Here is a 15,616-nt window from a genome sequence, read left to right as displayed (position 1 = left end):
CTCAAAGGGCTGTCACGGGGGAAACTAATTAGTTCATCAATACATGCAGGGGGGGGGAAATATTTTTAAAAAGCACCTGCAGTTATTCCCTAACTATACAAGTCTGGCACAGTCACCTTTAAGAGAACAAACAGTCTTCAGAGTCTACTGCATGGAGGTCAGAAATGTGCTCTAGCGAGCTTCTCCAAGGCCTGTCAGAGTTAGATTTTTCTGTAGAAGGCAGCCATTCTATTTTTAAGCTAAGGCAGAAAGGGGCTTGAATGCTGTTGTTAAGGGTGAGTGGGGGAGAGCAGCAGTTTTCCACTTTGGTAGAAATTTAAGCAAGTTTGCAGCGATGTGCTGTTCTCTCCCCACTCACCCCCCCAGCCAAGAACCATGGGGACAGGGGAACAACTGAAACCAACAATCATAATGGAAAGAGTTTTATGTCTAGTAGGAGATGGTGAGCAAGCAAGCAACACAGAGCCTCCCCCTTTCATACATCACTTAAGAACTAAACAAAACGGGACCCTGGCGTACTGAAATACAATAGGACTCTCTCCCCTTCATTGTAAAAATGTTTAATTAAAAAAAAAAAAGCAAGCACTCAGCGCACCACAATACATTTGGCAAACTTTTCTTTGTGCTGATTAAACAAAACTACATTACGCCTCCATCTTGTACAGCCTGGTGAAAACAAGAGAGCTTGCCAGGGCAGGGCAGTTCTGCTAACTGTAAAATGTGGGCTGAACTCCTTCCATTTCGACTGAAGATGAGAATGAGTTTTATTGACTTATGAAATTTAGAGTGGCTTAGTGAATGACTGTGGTGTGTGGTGATAACTAGGATTATACAGGCTATATAAATAAAAACTATTGTTTCTTCAGTATGACTTTGTACTTTTGTCTGTAATTTATTAAAAACTGTAACAAGATACTTAAAAAAGGCTAGATACAAAAGTAGTTAAGCTGCTCACGAACATTAAATTTCTTCAAAATGTACCTTCAAATAATCATGATCTTATAAACATTTTACAGTTACCAGGTAGTGCCTAGGCTGAAATTTTAAACAGTCTGAGACACAGCAGAACAAGTGTCCAGGTTGGAGTTGGAAGTGGAACAACCTTCTGACTGATTGCTCGAGGAAAGAGGGATACAAAAATGTTGATTGTGAACGATTAAATACTGTGCATTGGCTTCCTTGTTATGTACAAAAAGATCCTCACTAAGGTATACAGATTACATGCAAAACATTAGTGGTGGTATTTGTGTGCCAGAGTCCAATGCAAAGAGACAAAACTTGCAATGGCAGTGGTTTTTTGTAAGCAAACGTGAATGATTTCAACTCTTAGCTCTAACTGGCAAGAACTTTTTACAAGTTCAATATACATGATGCACAACTGCAGCCAACCACAAAATTAAACACCATTAAAAAAAGTTAAAATAAAACACAGAACATACTTCATCTTTTATTTTGAAATTCCCTACTCCCTCTATACAAGAACCTTTGCTGAAGCACTTTCCACAAAGGCAGCAGTGAATTTTCTTAGAACATTTTACATATTCCTTCCCCACCCTCCCCCGGCAAAAAGCTAAATCACAGTGTAATTTATATTGTTCTGCTGTCATCTTTGGCTGGGGTTGGCCAGGAAGCCGGCAACTAGCAAATGGTTACAGTCCGACATTGCTAGTGCTCCTTCGGCCCCTTGGGTTGCAAACTTAGTACAGGAATGTTGCATTTAGTCATTGCAATACCAGCAGGGAGAGTATGACAGCATTAACTTTCATAAACTTTTATAGACAAATGGAAAATCTACAAAAAAACTAGCTATTAATATTACACAGCAATACACACTTTTTATACTCTACACAAAACCAAAATTTTTGGTCTTAATGGCGAGTAGCAACTTCTGCTTGAGAATCTGTTTAGAAGAATACAGAGGGACATAAAGGCGAGAAATACAAGTGTTCGCTGTAGGAAGGTGTTGGTCATCTGGCGGCCTTATTGTGATGGATGGCATGGGCTGAAATCCTTCTTCGCTAGCGGGCAAGGATGGGCTTGACGTCCAGAAATAAACCTAAGGTGCAAATAAACAGTGACCTGTTAATGATTTGGGGAGGGGGGAATTCACATGCCAATTTTATATTTCAGTGGCATGCAGTGAAATTTATCGTAGGGGGGGACAGTTAGGGCCAGAGGCGCCAGCTTGCGAGGGCGATTGGGGGGGGGGGAGACGTTGCATGCATGACGTCCTGCCCTCACACATGTGAGCATCGGTGGGCTTTGGGAATGTGAAGGGAGGACTCTTGGACCCCATCAGAGCATTGTGCTCTGGGCTTTGGGAAGCAGACGCCAGGTTTAAATACTTTAATACTCTAATTTACTGGGAACATTTAAGGCACTAGCCTAGTCCCTCATGTCCACACATCGTTGTTACTAATGTTACATCCCTTTATGCCAAAATCCTGTAGATTCAAACAATATTTAAGATGTTATCTGTCAGCGCCATCTTTGATTCTTTGTTTTTCTACAAATAATGGAGTTCTATGGTAGAGAAAATAATTAACACAGAGCTTGAATTGGTTAATAATCAGTAACAGAAACCTACAATGCTCAAATAACGAATGTGAAGCATTTCAGAAAACGACAATCTCATTATTAATTTTATGAGAGTAACTAAAAGTAATCTACTCGAGATTCTCATTGTTCAGTCTTTTAAAAAACTAAAATGTTGAAATCAGAACTAATGCCCAAGGGGAAATGTTACTGATTTTCTTTTTTTATGGCAGACTCTGTATTATATTGTAGCCTGATTTTAATACTCCCCCATCAGTTTCAAAAGAGGTTTGAAATGTACCAGGAGAAACCAATCTTGAAGAGACCCCAAATCCCAAACTCCTGAGTGACTGAACTTGCTCTTTGGGCCCAGGAGGAAATGATACCATACTGGGGTAGTCAAAATAAGAAACTGTTTTTCTCCCCAATGTGGAGTCATCTAGTACCAACAGGGATTAACAAATCCCATATGTTGACCAAAAGAAAGAATACTTACTAGATCTTGCCTTTCAGTCATACTCATCTTCTCAACTATAGACCAAAACCAACGTTTGAACTGCAAAAGCTTTTCAGCATTTTCTCCTGTTCAAAAATGAAACAAATTAACAGAAGAGCAAGCAGATAATAACATTTAGTTGTGGATATCAGAAAGTGGATTTAATGGAAATACTCTGGTTGTGCAAATAGCAACAACCAACTGTGAATTAAAATGCCAATAAGAGCAGACAGAGGGATCCAAGGACATGGTTTCACTAGACTACTTTTAGTATGCAAGTAAGAGACTGGTGTGAAGGAGAAACGGATGAGCCATCTGCACTGTGATTTTTGTAGATCTGCAAAAATCTACAAATACAATGGAGAGACACGGGGCTGGATGCAACCAACCCATTCTACTAGCACTCTGAGCAAGGATTCCCACTAGGGCAACAGGGCTTTCTCTCCCTCTTCAGTCCCCCAAAACCTATTCTGGAGGGCCGGAAGAACCCCTAGATCAGCATGTGGCAGGATGAGAGGGGAGATCATTCCATCAGTGTGAGCAACACAAATGGTTGCTCACACTGAATTTCCCCCATAGTCTGCATGCTTCAGGAAACATTGCATTTGTCTAACCAATATGCGGGGGGGGGGGGGGAGCAGTCTGGAGCAATATTACTGCTGCATCACTAAAAGATTACACAAGGAATTTCATACCTGATTCATCATTGAAGGACGTAAAGCTGATTAGCATTTGCACATTAACTTCACCACAGCCATTTACGAGAAGCCTGAAATCTTCTGCTGTCAAGTCTTCTAATGAATTCTTTGGAAGTACATCCAGCAGACCTTTCCTCATTGCCTGAAAAAGCCACAATAATTTTAATTTAAACACTACCAGGAACTGCATATTGGCTGGTTACTGCACAACTAGACGGAAAGAACCAACGACTGGCAGATAAATCTGTTTGTCATGGCAAGTGAGCTATTGTCCTCTGGCAAGCATCATGAAGGAAGCCCTACACTTGGAAGATGGAGCTTGGCGACAGGGTTGTACTGGGCTTTCTGAGTTGTGGAGGAGAACTGACAACTTTACATGACCTCATGTAGAGAGACAGAGCAAGGTCAGGAACAAGAGGAGAGGCAGAATCTTGGGGTTGCAGCAAACAAAGTTCTACTTGAGCATTGAAGCTGCTGGACATAAGTAAGCAATGCCCCTTAATTTCCATGGGTCTATTCTAAGTTTTACTAACATTGGCTCCAACCCTTGGTGTTTACAAGCTTTGGCCTGGCTATTAAGGTCAGCCAACATTTGCAAACACCCAATTTCTAGCATGTTGAGTTATAGCAGGGGTCCTATTTGTTCCTCACGACATGGCTTGTGTTTACTTCTGCATAGGAATCACGGACCAATAAGGCAGCACCTTCACCACCCAGAAAGTTATTATAATCACAAACATCAAGTGAGATACTTTTTTCATCTCATTTACAAAATTTCTACTCTTTTTCCTGATTGAATGGCCAAACTAAAAAGTCAACTTGCACCAGCTGTCAGAAGTGGCAGCCAGAAAAAAACAAAACACCTGGCCTCCTTCCTCCAGAAGGGGAGAAACTAGAAGAGCAGAGCCTGAAGAAGAATATGCTCACACTCAAATCACAAGGAAGAGCGGCACTTCCTGTGCTATTTGTAAATTTCACAGGGGCCTTACACTCAGCAGGTGAGCAGTAGAAACCTTCCTGCAACCATTGTTTGCTCAGTTTCAGAGACTGCGGAGAAATTGTGATGTATCAATTCAAAGACACAGTTCTATGCAAATTATCAAATGTAAGTAAGAAAACATCAAAATAAACCAATGCCTTTCAACCGTACTACTTACATGTAGAGGCTGTTCTGCAACTACTAACATTCTGTGCTCTGCGTATTTTCGGACATATTCATAAACGTTTTGAGGAGTGACTGGTATATTTACACCATTGGAGATAAGTTCAACCTAGGAAAATATTGTGAAACTGAAGGTTGTGGTATTTTTAATATTAAAAAAAATCCAACTTCTTAAAATACTTACAAATACCTCGCATAATGGAAACATATTCCAAGGGGAATTTTCCTCAGCCATATGTTTTGTTAAACTGGCCACTAATATTACAGATGCATTCATCCATTTCCAATTAACAGCAAAAAGGGGTGAATGGTCTGAGTAACGGTGTAACTGCTGTTTACCTGTCCTCCGCCTTCCTCTTTGCATAGGTCTATTGCAAATGCTAAGTCCATTGCTGCAAAAACTGCATCAGCATCTGTACTTTGGGAAGCGAGGATAAGTTGCCGCAAACTCTCATACATTACCGGATCGAAAAAAGCAAAATCATGCCAGTTAACCTGAAAATAAAATGCACATGTAAAACATCACTTTTAGTTTTCTTGTCAGCTCACCAAGACAGCTACTCAGTAGAGCAGTTTGTTTTGCTGTTAAGAACTTCAAAAAGCTTTCTGAAGGCTATACCAAGCAAGTTAGTCAGGAGAAGTGTTATGTCCATAGCTGTCAACTTTTCCCTTTTCTTGCAAGGAATCCTATTCAGGAATAAGGGAATTTCCCTTAAAAAAAGGGAGAAGTTGACAGCTATGGTTATGTCCAAATCTTCTGTTCTTTCATAAGGAAACAAATGTGCCTAGTTCAGACACAACACTCCTCCCTCCTTGCACACTTGACCTTGGCACTGGTTTCCAAATTACAGTTACTACTTATGTGCATACCAGGAAACTTTTTTGAATACAAGCCACAATATCAGGGTAAGCCTAGAGGGCACCATAAGGGAGGGAGGGCACACTGCTTTCTCTCACATTATGCCATGTCTGATCTGGGCCTATGTCTCCGTTCAAACTTATGCCCATGGTTAAGACAGGTTAACGATCCGAAACACCTTTGAAATAGGTTTGCACATCACAGTTTTTCCTGAGGGGCCCTGGAGGTGGCTACAAAGTACAATTTCCTAATGCTCAAAGAAGCCTGAACATGGAACTCTGGAGGGAGTTCCCATTTTCTGGTAGAAAAAGTACACAGCAGAGGGAGGAAGAATCACTGCTTTAAATGGAAGGTTGGGTGACATAGCGGCAATATCCAATTAACCAAGCTCTACATTTTAAACCAAGCACCACAATTTTAATCAAATAACACTGAAGCCCTATAATTAACTATTCTTAAGATTTATATGCAGGTTTACCTTTCTGCCAAGAAGAACTTTTATTACATGTCGATTTAACGTGATGGGGCAAAGTTCATTCTGTAGCAAGCATAAACCTAGAATTCTGAAGACAAAAACGTATCAGAACAAGAAGTTTTGTTTTTTTAAAAAAGAAAAAGTGATGAAGAAACCAAGTCAAAAGAAGAACACCTAAGCAAATGAGATCAATTACCGTATTTTTCCGTGTATAAGACTAGGTTTTTTAACCAAAAAAATTAGGTTTAAAATTGGGCTCGTCTTATACACAGGTAGTGCTGAGGGGTGTTTTCTTAATTTGGAGTCCCCAAAAATTGGGGGCGTCTTATACACGGAAAAATATGGTATATTTTCAAAGTATAGTTGAAATCATTGTAAACCTGGTGCTGAATTGCAAAATCTTACGTCTTTTCGTGACAGTTACTTTTATACACATTCTAGTATTTTTCACACAAAGCAATGCACACAAATCTTGAGAATATTTTACCTGCCAATATTTCTGAAACAATTTAGTCTGGCTTCTGTATTTTTGCCAGGCCTCGGTGTATAAAAGCCACGCTTTCCAGGTTGATAGAACAGTGGTGCATTGTCATCACCATCATCTGTATCATCTAATTCCATGTCTACCACACTGCGACTGGAACCATGACGTTTTCTGTTTTCCTTTTTTTAAAAAAAAGAGAAGTAAATAAGGGGTGTTTTTTTCTGCACACTAATGAAGACTGAAATATTCTTCACTGTTACAAGTTGTCTGTCAAAACCACATCCAAGTAAAAAAAGGGAATTAAACAAATGGTAAAGTTAATGGAATTGCACACTTAGTTAAAGGGGAAAGTTTAAATAAAATTTAGTTTCATCACCACAGTACTAGACTGAAAGAATCTTTCCCTCTTGCAAACAGTCCAACATATTCCATGCACATAACAGTAAACTAATAAAGGCACTGTTAAAACATTTGTCTTACTTGTACTTTATCTGAAGAATCCAACAAGCCAAGGTCTAGGATACTGTCAGCTCCGTTTTCCCTTTTGAACAGAATGAAAGAAAAATATTTAACCAGAGTCAATGTCATGCTTTAAAATTCAATTTAAATGTTATTGTAATTTAGTAAAATAAATCACTCTTTTTGTCCTTCAAGAAATATGGAAAGCGGGCACAGATGGATTTTACTAGCTGCTAAATGATCTGTCTTCCTTTCTCAATATTCTGAATACCCAACGAATAGTTTTCCAGTGGGAAAACAAGGAAAAACAAGTACAAAACCACAGGAATTCTGTAGAGGAGCTACAACATACAAAAGATCTAATTCAATTTTTCCCCTGTGACAGCTCAAAGCCAGGCGCAATCTAAAAAAGTTTTCCCTTAAGGATTTACCCCTAACGTTAGTTTACCTTCCATGCGCAATAATGAGTTCCATAGCTTCATCCACTCTCGCTCGAAGGGAATCTTCACTGGCGAGCAACAGAAGCAGCTGAGCAGGAGACAATTCCAACAGCATGCCTGTGATCTTGCTTGCAAATGCCTGGAAACAAGAAATTAATATCTTATATTCCATTTTTTCCCTAGTCTTCTCCATCTGCGTGGAAATTACAGATTCGGGAAACTTCAGCTGCCCTAGATTCAGCCCCCTGCTGTAATTTATGCTTGTGGGCTTTTGCATTTATTTAACGCGAGGCAGACGCTCTAGGTATGGATCCTGTTACATATTTAACTGCTGCTCCACTGGAATACATCTTGAAGCCCTATGCCTAGGGGAGTACAGGATCCTCAACGGAGCCCTACAACTACAAAGAATTGCAGGTCTAAGGCAAAACTTTTTGTATTCTTCAGCTTATTCACTATTCACCAACATGTCAAGTATGTGTAGACAAACCCAATTTTTAAGTGGAATACAGTACATATTAAGAAACAAGAATGATTTTTGCCACAGTAGACAGAAGAGAACATTAGCCTTACAGGTTGCATTGCTTGTACACGGGGATAAAGTCTTTCACCCAGGGCCTGCCGATGTGCTGGAAGAGGATCGGGGTCATCACTAGGATTCCCTTCTGATGCGGGTCGAAAAGGCCTGGTATCAATGGAGAGCTGCCTTCTAAAGTCCCTTAAAAACAACAGCAATTCATCAGAAATTGTCTTTGCTCTCCGAAAGGTCCACATCAAATGCACTACAGGGTACGCTCCTGCTGCGCTAAACCCATCCTTCCCCACCTTTAGTTTTGTGTCCCAGTAAAGTGGCAGGTGCTTCCTAGTTAATTCTTTTGCTCACTTTTGAGGCCCCGTTTCTGAGCAGCAGCTAATTTAGAGATTTATTTTCTGCCTTTCAATGAAATTCCTGGTGAGAACGAGCAGTTTATTATTCCAAATCGCCTCCTGATTTGAAGTTAACTTCAAAAGAAAGCTACTTACCTATCCCTGTCCCTCCGAGAGCCAGTTCGCAAGCCGCTGCTGTTCCTCCTCATTTCTCTTTCGCGCTCCCTTTCCCGATCCCTTTCCCCTCTGTTTCGTAATCTCTGCATGAGACCTTAAAGGGGCAAGACATACTTATGGTTTGTAAACAATGCTCACTTACAAATACTATGAAAGATCATGAAACTGTGGAAACCAAGGCTGAGGGAGAAGAACACAAAATTTAGCCTGGAATCACAATTCCAAATTAAGATTTAAAGACATATATAAATCAGGCTTGTTCATCAAGTTCTTTTCTACCACCACACAATATTGGAAGTTTACCTTAAAATATTTGAAGGAAACAAAGTAAAAATGTAACCCTTCACTGGCTGAAGCCTTAAAAAAACAAGCCAAATACATGTAACTAAAATAAAATCCATTTGCTTTCCCCTGTTTAGTCCTGCCTGTTACTTTTCCTTTCTTCAGTTGACTCCCCTTTGATGAAGTTTAGCATATAGACTCAAGGCAGGAATCTGTTATCTTGTATTCTATGGAAATAATATGGAACCAAGCAAGAATTCTGGCAGTCTGACAATTCTTCCTGTTCCCACCCACGCACCCACCCAATGTTCTCTTAGTGATCTGCAGGCATCTTTATTTCATGCTAAAATGTTCTACACTATGTTTAAATGAAGGATTGATGGAGAATACAGATTTCCCCCCATCAGAACTGTGTGTATTGTGACCACCTTAAGTGCACAGACTTGTGATGAGTGCAAAATTCAGGATCCTCAGATTTACTGTTAAATAAGCAGATGTGCCCCTCGTAATGATTTGAAAACCTGAGGATAATGCAGAACCCTGCATAATTTCTTGTCCCTCATCCTGCTTCACTGTTCCAAGTCTTCAATGTTATACATAACACATTTATTACAATATACTTACTTGTATGTGTCCCTTTGTTGGCATTCTGAATACAGTCCAGATTTGGCAGCTTCTCGTTTGACAAAAAAGCTTGTGCAATGGCAGTGTAAAAGCTTCTTGCTACACCACTGCCTTCTCCTGGCTCATCCTTAAACGTGACCTTTACCCTGTGGACAGCCATTGGAGTTGTAGCACATCGGCGACCAAAATGATTGTTGAGCTGCCTCATCGTCTGCTGAATTAGAAGATCTCTATCCCGATCAACCTAGAAAACACATTAGGAGGACACGGTAAAGAACAGACAAGCTAAAGAATGAAAATATGATCTACAGCCACACTAGCACCCAAAAACATCCTTCAGCTGCAGCATACACAGCGATGGCTGGGCCACCATTTTACATCCTAATTTACTAATTGCAAGAGCAACAGGATAACCACAACTGTTCATGTTTTAAATCTAGCTAAACTCAAAAAGATAACACTGAAACTTCTTACCTCTAGTGTTAAATCTCTAGATTGTTGGTTTCTCAGTTTTTCCATTTCTCGGCGGAATTTAGATTCTTTTACTTCAAACCCACCTAATTCAGTCAAAATCTACAAAGAGAAACAATGTATTAGTAAAAGGAAAGGCCTACAAAACAATCTAGCTGTCTTCATTCAAGAAGATACTTACCGATCCTGGTTCCGCTCCTACATCTTCCATGAACACTCTTCCAAATAACTCTAGGGAAAGCCGCCAACGTCCAAGCAGCATATCATGAGAAATAACCATCCCCATAAAACTGCACTGTGGCCTGGCAGACAAAAATTTAAAAAGAACCAGGAGAACAGAGATTACTTTTATATACTAAGCAAGTTAAAATTAGGATTATGTTGCGTTCAGTTGCTGCCAAACAACTCAAAGTTTCTAGCAGGAAGAGTCAAGTAACAATCTCTCTGCAGTTTCCATCAAAGATTATCTTGATCACAAGCACATGAATTACCGTATTTTTTGCCCTATAGGACGCACTTTTTCCCCTCCAAAAATGAAGGGGAAATGTGTGTGCGTCCTATGGGGCGAATGCAGGCTTTTGCTGAAGCCTGGAGAACGAGAGGGGTCGGTGCGCACCGACCCCTCTTGCTCTCCAGGCTTCGCGGACCTCTCCGCAAGCAGCGGGAGCCAGCGCTGGGCTCCCACGGCTTGCAGAGAGCTGCCTGTTTGGGGGCTGGGGTTGGGGGAAGCTCGGGCCTCCCCCGCCCCAGCCCCACGCCTGGGGGGGAAATAATTTTTTCCCCTTTATTTCCCCCGCAAAAAACTAGGTGCGCCTTATGGGATGGTGCGTCCTATAGGGCGAAAAATACGGTAAATAGCAAGGTAACGTACAAAGAAAAGTGGCACTCGCGAAAACAATGCAAATACCAAACAGCAATGGTAATTGCAAAAATTGAATAAGAACTAAGATGGAAACCCTGCGTTCACAACACAGCCATTTCCTCTCTCTCTTTCCTGCTGCTGTTGCCTTTCCCAAGCAGTCATTTGTGGCAACTAACACTCCTGGCTATGCAGTACTGAGGACAAAGGAGTAAAAGTAAAGGTGTTGTTTCGTAAGTAATGGTACCTGAAGGATGTCAGAGGTGGACCTTCACTTTCGGTCAGTCCAATCTCTGCCAGTAAACTGCTTTTCAGCTGTGCTGCAAGATCATGAGCTGAAGGGCCTGGCTTAGAACTCTCCGATTCTTCAGATGGCACATTTTGTTCTTCTTCCTTCTTCTGCCGATTCTGCATGCTCATTACATTTTTTAAATTTGCTGCGTAAGACATTTTGGTTGGAAGAACCTAAACGAAAGGGCATTGAAACAGGTTTGTAAAACACTGCAGGGTATTTTCATGCTCTAGACTCGTCTGCAATACTATTTTGGTACAGTCTGCATATCATCATTAACCACTGTCAACTTTATCATGAAAGAGCTGATCTTGGCTTCTTCGCTCTGCCCCAACAACAAGCAGGAGAAACAAACCTGGCATTATATCCCAACCAGGGACTCTGGTTTGTTTCACTCAACCAAATGCAATCTGTAAATCAAGACCAAACTTTGCCTACAGATCATGGTTTGTTTGGAGCAAAACAAACCCCAGTCACTGGTTCAGACATAATGCTACAGCCCAGCTTAACGCATCCATAGTGAACCATTAATTCATGTCATCATGACATGCAAACAAGGTCACTATAGTGCAAGAACCTCAAGTCTAATACTAGCTGAGTCAGAGTCTGGATTAACTTGACTGGTCCTATAGAAATCAGTGGGATCAATGTTAATTTTTATTCATGGATCTCTCCACTGAAACAAAGCAAGCCCTAAAAATGTCCAAGCTGATAATATATTATACATAGTATTATAGACTGAGATGAGAAGCTCTCTAAAATAGCAATGTGGAATTTTCAGATCTAATATTCTATGGGAGCAGGCCTTTTCTCTTCCAAATTTAACTTTGCATCCACACCAATAGCCATGAACATTTGGAAATATCCATTGTGGATGCATCCATCAAAAAAAATATAACAAGCTTTTTTTAAAAAGAACTTCTATGCATTCCCTCTTGGAGAAAGAGTTAATATCTATCTGACTGCTCACTAGAGGAGCAGGCAGCAACTGCATTTGGGTAAGGCCTGCCTTCCAGCCACTGCAATTGCATTTCCAGAGTCTGAAATGAATACTATGGTAATCTTGTGGCTCTTTAAGGCAAGGTAAAGTCCTTAGCAGGCCTGGAAGGGAATTGAGAGTAGTGGATAAAGAAATATGGATATATAGACTTGCTCTCATTTTTTTAGCAAAATAAGAGTGAAAAGAGAAAGTGGACGAACAGAGAGGGAAAGAAGCAATGTTATGAATTTGTAACATGTATCACAATAAATTCATACCTCAAGACAGTTTCTATCCACAGTCACTTCCATTAAACACTTTCCACTATTGGCAGAGGATGAATATAGACCCTGACTTGGCCGACCAAACAAATCTTCTTTTCTAGCATTTGGCTGAAAAAAACCCAGAGGTAATTTACATGTGAGCCAACACTGATGCAGATGCAACTTTCCTGATCACAACGTAAGCAGCTGATCCATGCATCTCTTCTCTACAGTGAGAATTTCTTTTCTTCCTCACATGCCACCATGCTTTGAGGAAGAGTAACATGCCAAAAAACTACTGGCTGTATCAATTCCTGTCCTGCATCTGAGCAAATTAGCTACCCAGGCCCAGGAACGGCACTCCAAATGACTATTACAGGGTTTAATCTTAAGGAATATTTTGCTTCACTAACATTAGAACAAGACTGATTAAGGCACTTGGGTAGTTAGCTTGCTTTGTAATGGGTGCGGGGGAACTAAGCAAAGCAAAAAAAGCTGTTGTTTGGAAAGACGGAAATTGGAATAGTGTACTGTATCTTAACAAAAACAATATTGACATATTGAACAATAAGGGACTGAACTTCCTACTGCATGTATTAGCAGAAGTTGTGGCTGATTTACAATCTGCTCACAATTGTTTAACAATGGCTAATGTGTCTGGAGTATTAAATTGTGTGTGCAGCTTAGGAATCAAGCAATTTAAGCTTTCTCAGTTAATATTACCTGTAACAGATGTGGCTGGTCTGCTAGTGGAATGGCCTCTGCTAGAGGAACTTCAAAAGGGTTGGGCGGAATACAGCCAAGGAATGTCATGGAATCTGATCGTCGGAAGAATGGATGATTTTGGCCTGTTTCAGCTGGAAGGGAGTCATCATCTTTGTCATTAAGTGTAGCACCTGAAAAGTGTCCAGTTAAAACAAATCATTACAATATAACAGTGATTATTTGATACAGATTTGCTCTGTTACTTTATGCTAACACTTCTCCAGTTTTTTAGGACAAAATATCAGAAGTTCCACTTTTGTCTGCTTCCACTTTTGTCTGCTTCTTGATTATTAGCTTACATTTTTCTGAAATTATTAAAAATACTAATTGTGATTTATTATTTATATGCTCCCCATCTGATTGAATTGACCCAGCCACTCTGGGCAGCTTCCAACAAAATAACACCCATAATACTTTTGCAAGTTTAAAATGCTATATAAAAACAAGGAACAGCATTCAACTACTCTTCCCTTTTAAAATATTACTATGACTCCCTGTCTATTTTTTAATCTCCCCTCTTTTCTACCATTTACTTCTCTTCCTTGTCATTTATCTTTCTATCTTCCTCCAATCTTGTTGCTTTCCTCTCTTTCACTTCCATTCCCCCCGAAGGAAACTTCGGCATCGTAACAGTGATTGCAGCCAGTTCCTTTATTCTTTTCAAATACTTCAAAGCTGAACTTGTCAGATTACTCATTGGATTTCTATTCAGACTGCAGTTCTGCAGACAATTTGTCTTCTTTTTTCAGTCTCTCACTCTCTCTCAGGTGCCCACATCCAACAACACAATCACTTTTTTGCAACTAAGCTACTGGAATTTTCCACCCTACTTTCAGGGGAGAAGCAAAAAGTAGAGAAGGGTGACAATACAGGATCCTAGTACCCACATAAACCTGTGCTGGCTAGACTGAAAACTTGAGTTTCTAAAGCCTTCTAAACTCAGCCCACTAGAAATTCCATTTTCCAGCGTCTGCAAATGAAGTGCAGTCCATGTGAATGCCTACATCTTAAAATGGTATTGCTACTGCCACAAGCCCTTATTTCCTAGCTTCACAAAGTTAAATCTGGGAAAGGAGAGCATAGGAACAAGCAGAGAGGGACAGTGGGGAGCTCATCCAGGTGCCCTAACGTTAGGAGTTTTTGGAAGATTCTTTTAAAAACCACACTAGGAATACAAGATGAATTGGTGCAGGTGAACCCGTCACTACCATAAACCCCAGAAGCTGACTAGGTAAGTTATTCAGTGGCAGAAGAGACACTATGAACATTTTCAAAGGCACTGAACCCTGGCACTGAAATAGGTCCTACAGCTGACCCCTGGAAAAAACCAGCTAGGACTTCATTTTTATCAATTTTATTGTGCTTGAACAATTATCAATGTCCGTGAATCATTTAAACCCAAGATCCAGAGATATGATCAAGTCTCTATCCAGCTCCCCACAACCCCAAACTGTACAAGTACTAACTTTGATTTGTGTCATCATCATTTTCATGCTCTGAATCCTCATTGTCAAGACCAAGTTCCAAAAGTTCCCGGGTCCTTAAAAAAAAAGTGGATGACAGGTTATTTTAGATGGCACGTAGTACTAAAATTTACAACTAGTGCTACACAAGAAAAATTATTAAAAATATTGTATCAGCTTTACAGTCCTACAGCTATACCATACACATGCGGGTCCCGCTTTCCTTAGAAATCGTTCATTAAGTGAGTGTTTGCATAAAAAGCTTATGATTTCCATTGATTCCTATGGGGGGAAATCCCAACGCATTCCCACGGCTTGCTGGCCTACTGCTTGCCCCTCCATCCTGAATTACTTCCTGTAAAGCTGCCTTTTTCACCAAGATCAGGGTTCTTATTGTGCTCCTATTTCCTCAGTCACAGCTTCATTTGAGAAGGGTCGTCCACGTCCAGCTGCTGACCGGAGCTGCAGCCTGAGGCGCCATCCCACCCCACCAAGCTGTGACTAAGGAAATAAATCCAATAAAGAGCCTGAGCTCAGTAAATTGGCAGGTCTAAAAGAGGCAATTCTCAGATATTTGTATACACAGAGGTTCTGCTGCTCGGGTATCTGATTCAGATGTTCATGTAATGAGGTTAGGGTACAAATTCTTATTGTCTGGATAAATGAAATTTTGTATAAGTAATTGGAAAATTAAGACCTACATGTATAGTGTACTCATATTTTTATAATGTAATGTTCTAACTATAAATGCAAGTGAAGGCTTAGTGCCAAACATATTTATTTGTATCATTGTGTGTAACACCTTTCAACAAATTGAAAAGGGTAGTTTAAATCCAAAAAGCTGAATATATTTAAATCCTTCCACTATTTTAAAAACAAACTGAAGCACCCAAAGCAACAACATTCATTTCCTAAGAAAAGGATAATTGGGAGAATAGTGTGTTTATGATTATGATGAATGCTTCA

The 15,616-nt window shown here is 40.2% G+C and overlaps 1 protein-coding gene across 19 annotated transcripts in view; it reads right to left on the bottom strand.

The window, feature by feature from the left end:
• Positions 1-868: 868 nt before the first annotated feature.
• UBR5 (ubiquitin protein ligase E3 component n-recognin 5) overlaps positions 869-15,616 on the bottom strand; it is a 69,034-nt gene continuing 54,286 nt past the window's right edge. For 15 of the 19 annotated variants that reach the window (XM_083749757.1, XM_083749762.1, XM_083749746.1 and 12 more), the window contains 18 exons: positions 14,654-14,727; positions 13,146-13,318; positions 12,438-12,551; positions 11,136-11,353; positions 10,211-10,331; positions 10,033-10,131; positions 9,559-9,802; positions 8,632-8,746; positions 8,182-8,326; positions 7,617-7,747; positions 7,190-7,250; positions 6,713-6,888; positions 6,229-6,313; positions 5,231-5,386; positions 4,887-5,000; positions 3,727-3,871; positions 3,032-3,117; positions 869-2,056 (listed from right to left, as the gene is read on the bottom strand). In XM_083749757.1, coding sequence (XP_083605883.1) covers positions 1,844-2,056; positions 3,032-3,117; positions 3,727-3,871; positions 4,887-5,000; positions 5,231-5,386; positions 6,229-6,313; positions 6,713-6,888; positions 7,190-7,250; positions 7,617-7,747; positions 8,182-8,326; positions 8,632-8,746; positions 9,559-9,802; positions 10,033-10,131; positions 10,211-10,331; positions 11,136-11,353; positions 12,438-12,551; positions 13,146-13,318; positions 14,654-14,727 — 2,470 coding nt within the window. In that variant the 3' untranslated portion in view covers positions 869-1,843. The remainder of the gene's footprint in view (positions 2,057-3,031; positions 3,118-3,726; positions 3,872-4,886; positions 5,001-5,230; positions 5,387-6,228; positions 6,314-6,712; positions 6,889-7,189; positions 7,251-7,616; positions 7,748-8,181; positions 8,327-8,631; positions 8,747-9,558; positions 9,803-10,032; positions 10,132-10,210; positions 10,332-11,135; positions 11,354-12,437; positions 12,552-13,145; positions 13,319-14,653; positions 14,728-15,616) is intronic. The other 4 variants (XM_083749761.1, XM_083749748.1, XM_083749759.1 and 1 more) reach the window with 1 other exon arrangement.

Source organism: Podarcis gaigeae (assembly GCF_964106915.1).
Source record: "Podarcis gaigeae genome assembly, chromosome: 7".
Classification (NCBI taxonomy): domain Eukaryota; kingdom Metazoa; phylum Chordata; class Lepidosauria; order Squamata; family Lacertidae; genus Podarcis; species Podarcis gaigeae.
This window is presented reverse-complemented; position numbering and strand designations above follow the sequence as displayed.